Source organism: Artemia franciscana, chromosome 6, assembly GCF_032884065.1.
Source record: "Artemia franciscana chromosome 6, ASM3288406v1, whole genome shotgun sequence".
Taxonomy (NCBI): Eukaryota; Metazoa; Arthropoda; class Branchiopoda; order Anostraca; family Artemiidae; genus Artemia; species Artemia franciscana.
The window spans coordinates 16,189,555-16,208,557 of record NC_088868.1 but is presented as its reverse complement, the minus strand read 5'-3'; the positions used below and the strand labels follow the sequence as shown (position 1 = coordinate 16,208,557).

At 34.6% G+C, this 19,003-nt stretch overlaps 1 protein-coding gene across 1 annotated transcript in view; it reads right to left on the bottom strand.

Moving 5' to 3' along the window:
- The window catches only part of LOC136028108 (obscurin-like), a 45,850-nt gene that overhangs the window by 8,838 nt on the left and 18,009 nt on the right, over positions 1–19,003 (bottom strand). Inside the window, exons 6-10 of the mRNA XM_065705735.1 lie at positions 14,538–14,700; positions 12,543–12,718; positions 10,874–11,049; positions 8,711–8,912; positions 6,238–6,493 (exon numbers count right to left, since the gene is read on the bottom strand). Coding sequence (XP_065561807.1) covers positions 6,238–6,493; positions 8,711–8,912; positions 10,874–11,049; positions 12,543–12,718; positions 14,538–14,700 — 973 coding nt within the window. The remainder of the gene's footprint in view (positions 1–6,237; positions 6,494–8,710; positions 8,913–10,873; positions 11,050–12,542; positions 12,719–14,537; positions 14,701–19,003) is intronic.

The window sequence follows — 19,003 nt, the reverse complement described above, 5'->3', positions numbered from 1 at the left end:
TATAAATATATATATATATATATATATATATATATATATATATATATATATATATATATATATATATATATATATATATATGTTTTTGACTACGTAAAACTTGCGAACATACAACATTCTTCGCTGTCCCATTGTCTGTACATATAAATAGATTGTCAGGCTTACCGACTCTTGAACATGCAACATATAATTGTCCATGGGAAAACAATCCGTATTCAGATCTAGACCTCATTATTCTAATGTTTGCCTTTGAGCTTTGTTGATGGTTATTCCTAATCAAACATTACCTGTGTCCCCATTGCCATTTATATATCCCCCTGTGCCCCCCGGCGTCCCCGTTGTAGTTGTGTGAATAAATTTTTTGTTTTTTTTCTTTTTTTCTTTTTATTTTTTTTTTGGTTTTTACCTTTTTTGGCTCTTTAGTTTTTTTTCTTCTTTTTTTTAGTTTTTTTTGTAGTTTTTACCTTTTTTATTTTTTTTATTTTTATTTTTTTTAGTTTTCTTTTTCTCCTTTATTTTTCAGTTTTTTCCTTTTTAAGTTTTTTTTCAGTTTTTAGTTTTTTTATTAGTTTTTAGTTTTTTTTTTCTTTTTAGTTTTTTTGCTGTTTTTACCCTTTTTTAGTTTTTTTTCTTTTTTTTCTTTTTTAGTTTTTTACCTTTTTTTAGTTTTTTTTTAGTTTTTTAGCTGTTTTAGTTTTTTTAGTAGTTTTTACCTGTTTTTTTAGTTTTTTTTCTATTTTAGTTTTTTTCTTCTTTTGTATTAATGCTAAAGCCAAGGTTCGAACCTGGAACCTCTCGGACCTAGAACCTGGAACATAACGCTTTACCAACTCAGCTACTTCGGCTTGAATACATTTACCTTTTTTATTTTTTTTATTTTTATTTTTATTTTTTTTAGTTTCTTTTTCTCCTTTATTTGTCAGTTTTTTTCCTTTTTTTATTTTTTTTCTTTTTTTTTATTTTTAGTTTTTTTGTAGTTTTTACCTTTTTTAATTTTTTTTTTGTTTTTTTTTTTTGCTTTTTTAGTTTTAAGTTTTTTTTTTAGTTTTTTAGCTTTTTTAGTTTTATTAGTATTTTCTTTTTAGTTTTTTTTGTAGTTTTTATCTTTTTTAGTTTTTTTTCTTCTTTTGTATTAATGCTAAAGCCAAGGTTTGAACCTGGAATCTCTCGGACCTAGAACATAACGCTTTACCAACTGAGCTACTGTATTTGGGTTTGTATCGGATTAACGACGCTTCATGACTACTAAGGTCCCTGCGTCGGCCCTGTAGTGCATTCCTGCAGCATGGTTCGATCTCTGGGTCCCGTATTACCACGCTAAGGTCAAACCCACTGCGCCAACACAGGTAGTTATATAACCGAGCTACTTCGGCTTGAATACATTCGTTTTTGAATTGGTATGTGATGAAATAATTCAGACGTCATATGCGGACAGAGACGTCACTCGACAGACACACAGACAACTTATTTTTATATATATATAGAAATATATATATATATATATATATATATATATATATATATATATATCTATATATATAAAAATAAGTTGTCTGTCTGTGGATCAAGTGACGTCATGTTTCTGTGTTGACTGACGTCATGAAATTAGTTGTCGTCATTTTTGCTTTAACGGTGACGTCATTCAAGATATTTAAGACATATGTTCACGTAGAAATCTATTAATGTTTAAGTTTACAATGACTGATGAACTTACCATGGCAAAAGCCGATGAAGATGCTCAAAGAGTCTATGCCAAAAAACTTGCTGCTGATAGAGAAAGTCAGAAAAGAAAGCGTGCCGAGGAACTACCAGAGCAACGCGAAAGCAGACTTGCTGCTAAAAGAGAAAGTGAAAAAAGAAGGCGTGCCGAGGAATCAAAAGAACAGCAAGGAAACAGGCTTGAGGCTGATAGAGAAAGAAAGAACAGAAAGCGTGCTGAGGAATCAAAAGAACAGCAAGGAAACAGGCTTGAGGCTGATAGAGAAAGAAAGAACAGAAAGCGTGCCGAGGAACTACCAGAGCAACGCGGAAGCAGACTTGCTGCTAAAAGAGAAAGTGAAAAAAGAAAGCGTGCCGAGGAATCACAAGAACAGCAAGAAATCAGGCTTGCTGCTGATAGAGAAAGTAAGAAAAGAAAGCGTGCCGAGGAATCAGAGCAACCTGAAAGTTATCGCCTGGCATTCAGGTACAACCCAGTCGATGATTATAGCTTGAGTAGATGTGTTCAAATCGGGACAATGTCTAAAATTTGTCCCTATTGCAAGGCCTTGAAATTCAATGGTGAAACAACGGGAATGTGTTGCGCCTCAGGAAAAGTTAAACTTCCTCTATTGGCTGCACCACCAGAGCCATTGAAGACTTTCCTTACTGGAACTACGTCAGAATCTAAGCGTTTTTTGTCAAAAATCAGAAAATACAACTCATGTTTCCAAATGACGTCGTTTGGAGCCCAAATCGAAAATCCAGATCAATTTATGTCTACTTTCAAAGTAAAAGGGCAAATTTATCATAGAGCAGGGTCCCTTCTACCATTCTCAGGCGAGAATCATAAATTTTTACAATTGTACTTCATCAGTGCCTTCTGAGGGTGAGGCTGTTCTTATTCCTCGCATTCCCATGATTCCAACGGATCTGCTTTTTCAATTTAAAAGATTGCAATTCCCAATTCGATTAGCATTTGCAACCACCATCAACAAAGCTCAAGGGCAATCACTAGAAAAATGCGGTATAGACCTTAATACAGATTGCTTTACCAATGTACAATTGTATGTTGCATCTTTGAGGGTCGGTAAACCTGACAATCTATTTATACGCACAGACAATGGGACAGCGAAGACTGTTGTATAATCACAAGTTTTACGTAGTTAATTTGTATTATATCTATCTATCTATCTATCTATATAAAAACGAGTTGTGTGTATGCATGTTTGTTTGTTTGTAAAAAGAGCGTTTGCATATGACGTCATTATTAGTACATACGGCTTTGTATATGGACAGACAATGGGAAAGCAAAGAATGTTGTATATTCGCAATTTTTACGTAGTTTGAAACACATATATAAATCTATCTATATTCACAGGTGGGACACAGGGACACAACTACAATGGCGCGTAACTAATATGGCGCGTAACGACTTACGCGCGCGGGGGGGCTTGGGGGGGCGCGAAGCGCCCCCCCAACTAGGTGTTGGGGTGGCGCCAAGCGCCACCCCAACAGCTAGTAAATATATATATCTTCTATATATATAAAAATAAGTTGTCTGTCTGTGTGTCTGTCTGTGGATCAGGTGACGTCATGTTTCTGTGTTGACTGACGTCATGAAATTAGTTGTCGCCATTTTTGCTTTGACGGTGACGTCATTAACGGTATTTAAGACATTTGTTCACGGAAAAATGTTTAATTGTAAAATGACTGAAGAACCTACAATGGCAACAGCCGAGGAAGCTGCTCAAAGAGTTTATGCCAAAAAACTTGCTGCTGCTAGAGAAAGTAAGAAAAGAAAGCGTTCCGAGGAATCACAAGAACAGCAAGAAAACAGGCTTGCGGCTAAAGAACGCAAAACCGCGCAGTTAGATGAAAATCCACCTGGACAGCGAGAGTCAAAACATATCAAAACTGAAAATGATAGCGATGATGATTGGGTTTGGGATTTTGACTTGGATAAGGTCATCAATGCCTACCAGATTTAAGTTAAAAAAAACAAAGGTTCGTCGATATGTACTTCATAGAGACGCTGAAAAATAAAGAAGAAAAAGAAAACTGAAAAAAGAAAAAAGGTAAAAAACTAAAAAAAACTAAAAAGAAAAAACACTCAAAGAGAAATTACAGACTGGGACACAAATGACGACCGAGACAGAGGGAATATAAGTGACGACCGGGAACCTCAAAGAGAAATTACAGACTGGGACACCCGGACACAAATCACGACCGGGACACAGGGAATATAAATGACGACCGGGACACAGGGACACAACTGCAACGGGGACGCCGGGGGCACAGGCGGGATATATAAATGACGACCGGGACACAGGGATTGTTCGAATAGAAATTACAGACCGGGACACCGGGACACAAATGACGACCGGGACACCGGGACACAGGGAATATAAATGACGACCGGGACACTCAAAGAGAAATTACAAACTGGGACACCGGGACACAAATGACGACCGGGACACAGGGAATATAAATGACGACCGGGACACAGGGACACATCATTAGAATAATGAGGTATAGATCTGAATACGGATTGTTTTCCCATGGACAATTATATTTTGCATGTTCAAGAGTCAGTAAACCTGACAATCTATTTATATTCACAGACAATGGGACAGCGAAGAATGTTGTATATTCGCATGTTTTACGTAGTTAAAAACATATATTTATATCTATCTCTATTCACAGGTGGGACACAGGGACACAACTACAATGGCGCGTAACGACTTACACGCGCGGGGGGGCTTGGGGGGGCGCGAAGCGCCCCACCAACTAGGTGTTAGGGTTACGCGAGGCGTTACCCCAACAGCTAGTATTTATATATATATATATATATATATATATATATATATATATATATATATATATATATATATATATATATATATATATATATATATATATATATATATATATATCATATATCATATATCAATCATATAAGATATATTTACAGAGGGTAGGGGTATCCCTGCCTCTTCTCCCTCAGAGAAAGGCTTTAACACTCCACTTCCCTCCCCTCAATACCCCGCTAAGGGTTTAACATAAGTGCCAAGATGTATTTGAACCCATGCTTAGACTAAATTGCTCCTTAATACTTTATCAATATTCAGCAACCAAGATATTTCATCATTTTATAGCATCAATTCTTATTCCGAAATAATGAGAAAGTTCCAAAGGCCTTATTATCGAAGAACAGGAACTAACAGAGATAAAGGCGAATGAAGTTCTTTGGCTCTAAAATCTCTAAGTACTTACATGTAAATTAAATCGATTTGATTCTTGATCGAGGTTTACAGATATAGTTTCACTATAGCCCCAAAAAGTCAATGGCTGGGTGCTTAGAGACGACAATGTTGTGCATAATAGGTTTTGTTCAAAAGAGGTTTGGACTGAAACAATTTAGATCCTGATTATACCATAATAGCCAAAGAGATGATTTTTTTTTTGTGTGAAATATCACGAGTTAACGACTGCTCTCAACAAAAGTCCTTAATACAAATTTAAATCATTTTACAGAAGAGCAAAAATGAAGCTTTTGAAATTTTTTAAGACCTTTCTTAAGATCTAACTGGGAGAAAAATTAGAAAAAATTGCATTTGAATAATTCACAGTCATTTTAGCTTAATAGAATTATGATAGGTTGTCTATAAGATAAATCTGAAGAATCATTTATGCCTATCTTAACTAGTTTTTCCTTCCTCCTATTAGGTAAAACCGCCTCTATAAATAAGACCAATTGATAAAGACCCACTAGCGAAGTTTACCTACCTTTTTAACTCATTTTGTTTTGAAAATGCAAAATGTTCTAAAATTCAACAAAAATGAGACAGCTAAGTATCGGCACTGTTTCTGTTTTTACTTCTTTTCAGTTTTTATCTAACCTGTTTCTGTTTTTCCAAAAAAAGAACAAAAAGGAGAAACTTTTCGACAGACCTGTATCTGTTCTTTATTTTTTCTTTTTTTTTTCGTTTATATTTATCTGAAAAACAGAAACAGTGCTGATGCTTAGTGACGCTTGTCTAGCAAAGTCTCTTTATCTACCTCCTAAGACGTATTTATGAGAAAAAAATAACAATTAAGAGATTTATAATTTTAGATCACTAAAAAAATTTATAACTAAAGAGATGTATCTCTTCCTGGCATTTCCACTTCTATTCAACAAACGGAATATATCTATGGTTGAACTGAACAACCATGACAAAACTTATAAAAGAAGAGCAGGAAAAAAAGACAAATCTAAAAACAATGCAGGCCTTAAAAAATTAAGTTAAGCTAACAAGGGTAATAATCTCTACAGGACCATACAGACTGGAAACGGCTTGAACCCTTAAACGGCTAGAATTTGTCTTTTCACTCGCTATACAAAACAAGCAGTATCGATTGCCATATGATATCTATCATAAAAATACAAAAAAATGGTAAATAATTGAAAAATGCATGTGAAAATTTTCTTCAAAATACTTTATCCATTCTTGTAAAGGCTCCCAACCATTCCTTAGACAGTTTTCAAAATCATACCTGTGTATTCAAGCAGACCTTTTTGCTTCACTAGTGTTCCAAGCTTAGATACTGGCTCTGCACATCCAAAATCAACCAACTTCACGTCGACTGTTCTTGATGAAGTTAGCACGATGTTGTCAAATTGGAGATCCAGATACCCCAAACCTCTCCAATGCAGATATTGTAAAGCATCCAAAACTTGGTTAACAATTGTAGCAACCATCTGTTCCGTATATTCATGAAGGTTTGATAAGTAGGTTAGCACATCCATTCCCTGTATTAAAAGTGAATATGGTTAGAAAAAACAAACAGTCTTAGGTCCTGCAAAATTATTACGGTAAATTTCTATAGAAGCAAGATAAATTTTTTAATGCGGTTTTTTAGGTCAATGTCTTAAAATAAATACCTTTTAATAATTTTGTAAGTTGAATACAGGAAAGATGTAGGAGTGGCTGGTAAGTGTCATTCGTTTGCCACCTTAAAAATACTGTTAAGAATGTTTTAGTTTATATTTTGTTTCTACTTTATACTGAATTTTATTTCTCTTAGTTTGGTGTATCTAGGATAGGCTGGATTCTTTTCAGTTTTTACTGGGCATTTTTTTTTTTTTTTTTTTTGTTTTTTTTTTTTATCTTTGACCAGTTGATACTAATATAATCTAGATTATTTTTCTCTTTTTTTTCGTTTCTCGAGTTTGTGTCTAAGCAATGCTTGTATCTCCCCCTCTTTGACAGGGCATAGAACCTATGTGGGATCTAATGTCACATGCTTATTAAGTTTTTTATTTACGAAAAGGAACTGATAAGATTCATATCAGAAGAAATTATCATCAAAAAATGTAAATTTATGAACACTAACTAAACAAAGAGCAATAATACTAAGAAAAGCCATATTTTTCAAAAACAGAATGTATGAGCTCAACGTACTGACAGGGTGGAAAGTACTTATTTTGCTAAAAGAAGCATATTAAAAAACTTTAATATCTTTAAGAGAGAAAATATTTTTCTCTCTTGTTTCCAAATTTGCACTTTTGATTGTATAATATTTATATTCAACCAGATATTTTAGTCATTTTCATCATACTAAGCAGGAGCAAAGGGAGCAAGCATACTTTCGCTGGTCTCAAGCGTGCTGGTGCTGCGATGAAAATTAGCAGTAGTAGTACTACTTACATAAATAAAAAACCCAAATAGTCGTTCTGTGTGGTTAGTCTACATTATATGGTATGCATAGTTATCGTAAAAACTTCTTTACAAAATTTTTGCTATGATGTTATTATACAGAAATCGTACAACATTGATAAAATCCCTTAGATCAGTTACAATAATCAATCAATTGTAACAACAGTAGTGGAGGGGCTCTAGATTCTCCCAGCCAGTACCCCTTCAAATCCCGGTGCCAGTAACTTTTTGAGCTATTGGATATTTGGCAGTGTTTCTTCAAGATTTTTGTGGTTGTTACGTAATACTAGGTGTTTTTTCTTTGGTTGTTACGTAATAGGAGGTTGTTTACCTATATAAAATCATTGCGAGTGACGCAATTTCATGTGACCTATCAAATTTATTGAGGATGACATAATCTCGCGTGCCTTGGTTTGCTAGAGCTCACACCCCGATAGTCAAGTGGGGAACCCCCGGTTATAACTTAGGATGCCATATCACGGGCGTGTTACGTAATACTTATATGAATGTTTTTTTCGAGACGTTATTTAAGGCATTTTTCTTCAAGGCGTTTTTCAAGACGTTTTAAGACATTTCAAGATTTTTTCTTCAGACAGCATATGAAGGTCCTGGCGCAGCTATGCTCCAAAACGCGTTTTAAGACTCTTTTTGCTAAACTTTGACTCCACTCCCCCTTAACTTATCCAAAAACGCATTCTAAGAGAACCTTAATGGGATATAAATTTTAGTCACTAACTAAACTTTACCGTAAACACCGTGGTGGTCAAAGGGATGGCAGCCCCCTTGCATATAGAATAATTTCTCACCGATTTATGTTGTGTCTTGGCCCTTCAATATCTTTTAAAAAGCTTGCTTTCTAATCAATAATAATAAAGGAAGAAATTTACTACAAAAAATTGAGACTTAAAACAAAGTTCTTGAAATTTATTACCACACGTCCTAAAAAAACACGACCTACCGCTTGACTCTAGCAATGAAAATAACGTATATCAAAAGAAAAATAGTGTTTTTAAAAGGTGATATAAATTAACAGCCTCTTATAACAAAATCAAATTGATCTCACAACTACTCTCCCTCTTCTTGTAACAGAGAAGTCTACAAGCTACCAAAGCTATGCAATGGTTTAGAATTTGCTCTATTAAAAGACTGTTTATATAGCATTCTAACCAATATTAACATGTGCAGGATAATTGATAAGTTTCCGTCTAATGTTGTATTTTTATATCACTACCAATGCTGTTCCCCATTTATTGTTCATAAAACCTATTCAGAAGCCGTGAATGTCCAATTACATACTATATTCTTCATACCTGCAGTTTTTCCAAAATCATAATATAATGTGAAGGCATGGTATATGCTTCAATCAGGGTGGCAACTCTCTCGTGTCGCAGAGTTCGCATTTTTTCTACCTCAGCTTTCGCTGCGTCTTCATCGTTTCTTGACAGGGCCTTTGCTGTGTAAATGGTGTCAGTTGATTTGCGCACGCATTTTGCGATGAAACTAAACTGACCCCTATAAAAAAGAAAAGAAAAAGGTGGGTTTTATTTTAATATATAAAAATTGAACAACATAAAAGCCGGTCATAGCGTGAGTATTTATATTGGGGCAGATCATTTTAAAAATAAGCAAATTATAAATCTTTTATCAAAATATTTAGTCATGATTAATGCACGTTTTCAAAAGAGTGAATTTCAGTTTTTTAAATTACCACCCCCCTATCTGAGCATCTTGAGTCTCACTCGGTGTATTGGCATCTTTGACTTCAACCCAAGTGCAAATAGTTGGAAACGTCCCAGAGGTAGATCACTCACAAGGTGGACGGACGTCATCCGCGGTCATCCACTTCCAGGAACATCAACCCCCAAAGAAGCTCCAACCCTTGCCCCGGACAAAACACTCTGGAGATGATTTACGACGCTGACGTCTGGTTTCATCTACGCTGGTGACATTGCCGAGCAAGAGCTTTAAACCAAGAACTTGACTAAGGTCATTGAAGTAGAAAAAAAAAATCTTTGTCATTTCGTTGTAATATTTGTAGTTAATTGAAATGCAGCATCTTAATACCTGACGGACAAGATACTAATTTGAGATATACGAACCCCGTCCAGATAGTAGCCTATACTGTAACATAGGATGTGATTTACTTGGAGTTGGGGCATGCTGTACATTAACTTTGATTAAATACTCCGTAAATAAAAAAAAAAATGCCAAGCAACTTTGTCTGATATTTGCTTTAAAAATGAAAATAGGTCAGATTTAAATTTGTGGAGGAAATTCCTTAGTTTTTTAGAATGCGTAATGAGGAACAGATACAAAATCGTAAAAAAATCGAAAGCTAAGAGTAAATTTGTATTGCTAGTTAAATCATGATTATGAAGATAAGATGGAGCTAATTAAAGCTTTATCTAATTCAAAATGGAGCTTAATGGATTAAAGCTAAATTTTGGAGCTAGCTCACATAATTTGCTCCCCTCTTTCAAACGGTCTATGTGCACCAATGGATTTAGACCCTAGCTTTTTGAAAATTTGCTGGCGTACCAACAGCTAAGGCAACGGCTTATGAGTTGAAACTGACGGCCTGTTGATTCAAAGCTAATATAACTTGTAACCGATTCGCGGTCGGCTCTTAAATGCATTGTATACTGCTTATCCGGGAACTAATGGGCGTATCATAAAATCTTTCTAAAATTGATTTGTTGTTCTCGTAAGTGTTCTCTGGTGGGTCTTTGTCCACTAGACAATTCCCCATGATATACTATTGGAACTGCCTTCATTGGGCTATTCACCAATGAGATTTCTGCAGTGGATTTTTATCCACCAGGCAATTCCCAAAGAAAATACCTATTGTGGGTCTCGATCTACTCGGTGATTCCCAAATAAGTGTCATTTAGTAGGTCTCCATCCAATAGGTAAGCTTCAGATTCAATCTTAGTTTAAGGTAAAATCATCGAATAAAGAATCGTCCTACTATTTCCTATCTGATTGTTGACCTACTATATCTTTACCAATAATTGTATCCTAACCCTTCCTGTTTCATTAGTGAGTCTTCCTAATAAGAAATCTTTAGCAATACTTCATCTCCAAGGTAATTCTGTAAGTGGCTATTGCAATTGGAAAATCCAAAAATTTAGAACTCGAAAATTGCAGAGCTAGTGGGTCTTTATTTGGTTACACTTGCGGAAGAGTTGGGGGAAACCGATCATCGTTGGAACCGAAAACATTTCACTATTTTTAGTACAATGGTCACCTAATATAGTTCCAAGAATCCTTTAGTCAAAGAATCTAGTCAAATCCTCTAGAAACCCTCTATTAAAAAGAGGTCCATTATTGTGGACTGTAATTTTTACACAACTTACATTGTTCAAATCTTCAGAAAAAACTGTTCCTGAAAACAGCTTGGGTTTATTTTGGTTTTAGTAAAATCTATGGTACATCCTTCAGTTATAGACATGACGATACATAATACAACATACCTTGCTATTTCAGCAATGAAACTATAGTCTTCAGTGGGAGGATTGTCGTGCAGCTCCACTGGATTAGTTTCGGCACTGTAATCCAAACTAATTGACTTTCCTTGATCAGTTTCAATAGTCTTTCCAGACTCTGTTAACTGCTGAAGAGTTAACTGCATTGCACGAGTGATTTGTACCTGAAAAGATGCAGTACGGCTATTACATATGTACACACATCTTCAACGCTTAGGGGAACATAGAGATAATAAGATTCTTCATGGGGAAGGTGGCTTAGAAAATCAAAATGAGAGAGAGAGAGAGAGAGAGAGAGAGAGAGAGAGAGAGAGAGAGAGAGAGAGAGAGAGAGAGAGAGAGAGAGAGAGAGAGAGAGATAGAGAGAGAGAGAGAGAGAGAGATTTAAAAACTATCATAGCATGGCTAAATTCAGTTTTTTTTACAAAATCATACATTTAAAGAAAAATCACACACTACGACTCAGCATTGAAAATTGATGCGAAGAAAGGCACAAATGAGTTGGCGTAACGATTAGTTCGTACTTTAGGGGGTAGAAGTTGGTTTTGTAATTGAGTTCGACTATTGGGAGGGGCTGGTTCAGGTAGTAGTGATCGGTGGCTCGTATTGGCTAGGACGGATTTTCCAAATTGCTGAATCAGGTGTTCAAGCCGGACTTTAAGTGGAGATAAACTCAGTTTCTTGAGGGCTTGATCATAGGGTATGTCGCGGTTTTGGATTATAATCCTTGTTGCTGTATTCTTATCGAAATTCCTTTTTTAGACTTTATTGGACCGATTCGTCCCAAACTTACAGTCCATTTCCACCATATTTTTGAATATTGTTACCCGAAAACGGCAAATTTTAGACTTCTGCTCTTAAGGACCTAGAAAGGACTCTTATTTTATCCTGTGAAGTATGTATATTCCACTCATTTCAAAGTAAAAATGTATTTAGCTTCCGGTGTTTTTTTTATAAGTACAATAATTGATTTGAATTTCTGTTTAACATATTACTTTAAATAAGATCAAAGTCACATTCAGTATGATGTTCAAAACATTTCAGTTTACTGTTAAAATACGAACCATTTTGATGAAACAAACCTATTTACGTCGAGAATTACATTTTTTCAACTAAAAAGTATACAGAATAGACCAAAGTAATTTCAAAAATTTGTTGGACTTTAAACACGAATCACAGTTTCAACAAAAAAAATCGATTTTTTTTTACTAGTTTAAATTCCAGCAGAAAAATTTGTTGGAAATCTATTTTTTTCAGCGCTTTAAATACAAAAGTTCTTGGTTTATTAAACGTTGAATTGATGAATTTATTATTCAGCAATTGAACCGCAAAAGAGAATTACGCAGAACAAAGCACCTACGGATATACGCTAAAAAACACATGAAAAGAAAAAATAAACCCAAATAAATCTAATGTGAACTATAAATACACAAAGAAAAAACAATTGCAAGTTAAAAAGCTTAATTTTAATGTATTTGTCACACCATATGATATACACGTCTAAAAGAAAGTCATAATGACGAAGATCGGAATTTAAATTTAATTAAAATCTAGTGGGTTTTAATGCTATAATATAATTAATGCTAGTTGGCTTCCAGAAAACACGGTCATCCGTTGGATATGATTTAAGAGTTTGGATACAAAAATAAAAGCTTACCGGTGGTGCGCCTGTTTCTCTTGTCGTGACTGTTTCACTTGGTATACTCTTTTCGGACCAGCCAAAGGCGTTGCGAGCTGATATTCTAAAAATGTAGGGATGAAGGCCCTTCAATTCGCGAACCAAATAGAACTCATGGTCAATGTTATTGGCAACATCGCGCCATTCCGTCTCGCCTGTAAAAACATGCATAGCTTAAAAAATCTATGTGACTAAAGTCTAAAATATATCAATACACACCGTATGAATTTATTTTTAAGCAATAAGAGCTATAATAGTTGAGTTAATCGTCATATTTTATAAGATAATTGTCAATAATTTTAATATTTGATACAAAAGAACAAGCAGCACCTGGACCGAGAAATTGGAGAGGACAAGATGCAAGACATTGAAAAGAAAAATCGAACTTTTACAACTTGCAGCTATATTATATTTCCTTACACAGGAGAAAAATATTGAGGAAAAAAGGAAAATTTTTCAATGCAAAAGTTTCTAAAAAATAATCAAACTACATTGGGGAAAATAGTTTTTTCTCTTATTTAAGAGAAAAAATGAACGAATACATAGACTTCTTGTAAGGGCGGGGGGATGCTCTTAACGCTGATCCTCCTTGTGTATATGCCTGTTCTAGCCCCGAATCGAGTAGCCTTCAGATATAGAAAAGAAGTAGTTTGTTCCCATATGTACAGGAAACGTAGAGCTATTTATTAAAAGCTTTTAATGAGTTGACATGTATTTTCAGTGGAGCATACGTATTTGAGGCTTGGCGAGGGGTAGGATGGATAAACTGCACATTTTAAAGGTTTTACTCTTTTTTAATTTTTGTTTTTCTTGTCATTATTTTTAGGTCAATAAGTTCTTTAATCTCATCTTTTTTTTGTGTACTCTGGCCTTAAAGTCCCTTTAATATTTGCATTTTGAATAATTTTGACCTGCAGCCAAAACCGTCGTCCAATCCTGCTTTAGGGTACAATGCCTAAACTTTTGTTTTGACCAAAACTAACTTCTACGGAGGTTACATATCCACTTATGTCTATTGTACTACTTATTATGGTACGTAGATCATATGCCTCATTGTGGGTATGTAAAGTAATGAAGCCGAATTCCAGTATTAAGATTTTCTTTTTCAATTTTGATTTATTCTTTAACTTTGAATAAATAAGATATGAGAGGAAAGAAATATGCTTATCATGCCGTGGATTTATCAGTCCAAGTGCAAAAAAATATTGTGGGGGAGTTCCAACTCACTTTTCATGGAGAGAGGGGTAGCAATTATAGAAAGCCGTCTTTTAGCAACCGTATTATGACATTAAAAATATGTTTATAACATGTGAAATTTTCCCTATTTCTGGTGGGTAGCCTACACTACTGTCCTAATTTCCTTTCATAGCTTCATTTCCATTAATTATGAGAGGTGGGGATTCTAATTATACAACAAGTCTTTATACAGCAATTATAAGAGCTAGAATCAAATACTGCATATTTATGATATTCTTAAGTTTTCAGGGCGGGAAGAGAGCTCCTTACCTCCAGCCATTTCTCCCCGCACTTTGTTTTTCTAACATATACAGTAGAAATCACAGAGACCAAGAGCTTTCGAGAATTTTCCATTCAGTGCTATTTATACTAAAGAAAAAATACAAAATATCAGCTGACTACACTCATGAATGACTTAAGGCTCGCCTCTGAATGCAGTAGTTTCAGCGTTTAATTGTTTTAAATTTTAAAGATGAAATTCAAATATTTTCACTTGTCTCTCCAATAAAATAGATAAAATAAGTTTTTGCTGAAGTTATAATATTGTTTTCTTATCCTGCAAAATCGAAACTTATATAAATGAATTCAGCTTGTTTGTGGTACCCTGTGCGTTTAAACTAAAATTATTTGCCCAAAGACGTGGACAGAAAAGACATCGCTCTTGAAAGAAATAATAAGTCTGAAAATGAAATAACACCCATCTCAGTAGCATGGTAAGTATCATGATAATAGTCTTACCAGTTCCTCTATATTGTAAATTATAGCAGAGAATTGGAGAGTTTCCATCATCTTTCGGGACTTTCCATTTAAGAAGTACCTCCGTATCAGAATAGCAGGAGACGTCTGGAGAATCAGGTTGACTTGGCAAATCTCCAATCACCAGACGGGCTCTGGCTGTCACCTACAAAAGGAGAATAGCCACTAGAATATATTGAATTCTTTCAATAAAATTGCAAGTCTCGTGAGTTTATTTAATACCTATACTAAATTTAGAATAAGGAAAACAAACATTTTATGCGGCAGATCTATCAAAAACTTCGGCATGCATTTTCATAGTATTTACGGAATTTTTTTTCAACTTCGTGAAATCCCACTAACAAGAAACAGCTATCTGCGTTTCATCAGAGGTAAAAATTGTTTGTTACAACTAATACCTTGTGAAGCCCTTAGACCTGAGACATATTATTATGAATTTATGAAGTGATTAAATGAGATTTCAAATGAAAGTGGAAAGTGAGGCTGAAATTGACAAGTCATTGACACCATTTTTAAAAAGTTCAATAGAAGTTTTGTGGGGAGCGTTTAGTGCTTCCACACAACATTATACGTCCGATGTTCATTTTGAGGTGGTAGCAGAACTTTCGAGCTATTTTGTGGTTTAATACAAGAAAATGCTTTGGATAACATGCCGTGATTTAAAGACAGGTGTGCAAAGGTTTACCTCCATACACCTGTTGTTGACGTCGTTGTTCTGTCAGGCCCAACCGGAGGAATGTGAGTTTCTTTTCCAGATTTTTCCCCAGTAATTATTTTTGCTTTAAGTCCGTTGCTATGCAATGCAGTAACTATTTTGACTATTATGCTGTGCAACTCCGCTGAATTATCTAAATTACCCCTTAGCATATTTATCATGGCATTTTTTAGTTTTAAGTCATGGGCTGGGAAACCAGCAACCTGATTAAAAAAAATCTTTCCGTTGTAATTCACTAATGCTCTGGACGTTTACTTCAGAACGATCGACTGAAAGAAATCTTTTGCACCTCCTCCTATGCTATCTTGATTTATACAAATTAGTCATTATTACAACTCCAAAGCCTTGTAAGGAATAAACCACAATTTTTAAGGGGAATTTCGCATGATATCTTGACGTCATCTTATAGAACCATTAGGTTCCATACGATCACCCTGGGAAAAAATGCCCAAAGTTATGACTTAATTTAGATCGTTTGTTTCAGGTCAGAAAATGTTTGTGCGCCAATTTTCAGAAAGATCATTGGGTTATTTTCGAGAAAATACATATGCATAATTATTACTTGTTCAAAGATGAAAGATACAAAAATACAATTTGGCACGCTACGACGTCGAGAAACAACGATCTTATTGACATTTTGACCGAAGAATTCAGATGGTGTGATGTGGATTTACTAGGAATTTTAAAAACTCATCTCCCAAGGGGTAGGTAACATGAAATTAAGGGATGTAGAATTTATTTGCTCAGGCAAGAAGGATTGGGTGCATTAGATAGGGAGTAGGGTTCAGGATAAATATGGAAGCTTCTAAGTCTTGCTTAGGTTGGGAAGTCCTAGTTGCTCAATTTGCAACTAAAGAGTGCAAGGCACTAATCATAGTAGTACATTCTATTCACAAGCGTCGAACTGTCCGAAAACTATGCCTATAGAGATGACGTGACGTAAACAGCCCCCTTCAGCGAGAGCGTAAGACTTTGCAAGTTGCCCATTGTTTACAAATAGATTTTATTGTTGGGAAAGGGGAACATGTTTGATCCTGGGCATTCAAAAAGGCTAAATGTATTAATTTGAAACTTTTAGGGAATGTCGAGGATGATTTAGAACCAAATCAAAGACACTATGTGCATCAACGATTTCAAAAGGATGTACTTGCAAAATCTCAGGATTGGCTATCGGTACCGAGGTTAATATTTTTCTTTTCAAGACCACTGCATACGAAAGGAGCTGTCGTAGAAATTTCGGAAAAGGCTCATTCAATTATGAACCGAAAGCTTTTGGGTTATACAAGAAAAAATAGATTTGAGCCTATGTGGATCGTCACGAATCAATTCAGCTACTTTTCAATACCTTTTGACTTCATTAAGTCCCCATATTTCCTTAAAATATGCTCTGTAAGTTTAATCTAATCGGGAAAACAAAATTTGTTGGCCTAGTTTTAGGTATCCTAATTCAATACCGTCCAACTTCAAAATGCTTTGTATTCATTTTAGTTTAAATGGTTGTCCTATTGAAATTTGGAAGAAGAAACTGAAACAGGATATGGGAGCACAAGAAAGAGGCAACACAGAATGGAACACAGAAACAGAAACACAATTTGTTGGCGTGGTTTTGGGTATCCTAATTCAATTCCGTCCAACTTCAAAATGCTTTGTATTCATTTTAGTTTAAATGGTTTTCCTATTGAAATTTGGAAGAAGGAACTTATAGAGGATATGGGAGCACAAAAAAGAGGCAATACAGAAACAAAATGGATAAATTGGTTGGATTCATATCCAATAGGAGTGAAGCACCCACTGATTTCAGAAAAACTTTAATTCAGTCTTTTTATAAGATAGGTTATAAGAACGATGGAAGATGGATGGAATAATTTTAAGAAAATAGTTTGTAAAGTAGTAGATGGTGTCTTAAGGAGCAAGCTTAGAAAAGCAGCAAGAAATGTTAAGGAAAACACTTGAAGATTGGTAGAAAAAGGAGGGGTTTGCGCAAAGAGCATTTGAGTGATATGTTATATTAGAATAAGAGGAATGTAAGAAAAGTAGAGAGAGCATTAAAACATCAGTAAAGGAGGTTTGAAGTGGACATCATGAATATAATTGCCGAAAATCTGTAATATGCGGCCCGGCACAATAGTAAAAAATGTATTGGCATACTAAAAAATTTAGAGGGAATTATAACTCGGGAGTTTTCCCAATTAAAGATAGAATTGATGCCTCAATTGGTGGTAAGTAATGGAAGAGTTGAAGAGAGATGGGTAGAAGATTCTCTAGAATTTGTCGACCATGATAAAGTTACACAAAATGATATTTAAAACAATAAAAAAAGTTTATGACAATTTGAAAGTAATTTTAACGATTTTAGGAAAAGCACGATTTTACCTAGCAATTTCAGGAAAACTTTAATCTTATTCCGGAGAGATACTCTACACAGGGCTGAATTCAAAGCCTTAACGCTTCTAGGCCCAAGCGCTCTGCCGTTCCGTATTCATACCATTAGAGGGATGGTCAATTTTCCGTAAGAGAATAATCTTAATAATGAAAATTTTTATTTTTTCACAAAGTATCATCACTTATGATAATAATTTGAGAATCAAGTATTTGTACGTTGGGGGTATTAAGTAAATTCAACAAGCTGAAAAGGTATTGGAAACTAGTTTTTTCCATTGGTAGATAGAAACAAACGTACTATCTACCATGTACAACATGTAAAACAATGACACATGTACATTGGAAATAATTTTATTCCAGATAGTTTATTTCAGGTAGATAGCAGCACATGTACGCATTATACATTATTTTGTAAAAAGGAACTATTTTCAAAGCCAATTGAAAAATTCTTCCTCATTGTTTTTTTGACCTTCTGTTCAACCCATTGGCAATGTTAAAAGTCTACGAGTCAAAGTTTATTGGTCATTAGTTACAAATTGTGCTGTTCGCTACTTAATCTCCTGTTGGATAAGGCTGGAATGAAATGATTTCTAAAACACAAGAAAAAACGAGTTGTTAGGCTTTTCTTTTTTTAAATCAAAGTAAATTAAAGAAGCCGAAAAGGAATTTTTTATTTTGTTTTATATTGTTTATATATTTTATATTGTTTATGTGTTTGTAGTCAGAAGTTTATTCCCAAGTCTTTAGAATAAGTTTAAGTCTATAGAAGTATTTAAGTCTTTAGAAGTCTTAAGTCTATGGACTAAGTTTAAGTCTCTGTTTATTAGTTTAAGTATATAAAACAAGTGTATTCAAAAGGTATTGAAATAAGTTTATGCAACACATGTACTATCTACTATGTATAACAATGTGTATATGTACATTAGAAATAAATTTATTCCAGATAGATATTCCAGATAGTTTATTCCAAGTAGATAGCAACACACGGACACTTAATACGTTATTTTGTAAAAAGGAGTTTTTATCTTCAAAGACAATTTAAAAATTCTTCCTTCTTGCTTTTTTTTCAGTCGCAAGTGTGTATGATGTCGTCGCAGGATATCTCCTGAGTCAGTCTTTCCTGTGAACAGGGATAATGATGTCAATCTGTCGTGGTCGATTGCAGATCTTAAGTAGTTCATCACCCATCGAAAGGTGGAGGAGGATCTTACTCTCTTGCAGTTTGTGCCTGGCATATTTAAGAACGAATCTTCAGGTAATGCTTGACTCTACACCCTTCCATTTCTGAATATAAATAATAATGTTACTTTGTCACATTAAAAAAGTTTCGCCAATAGTAAGAAATTTGTCA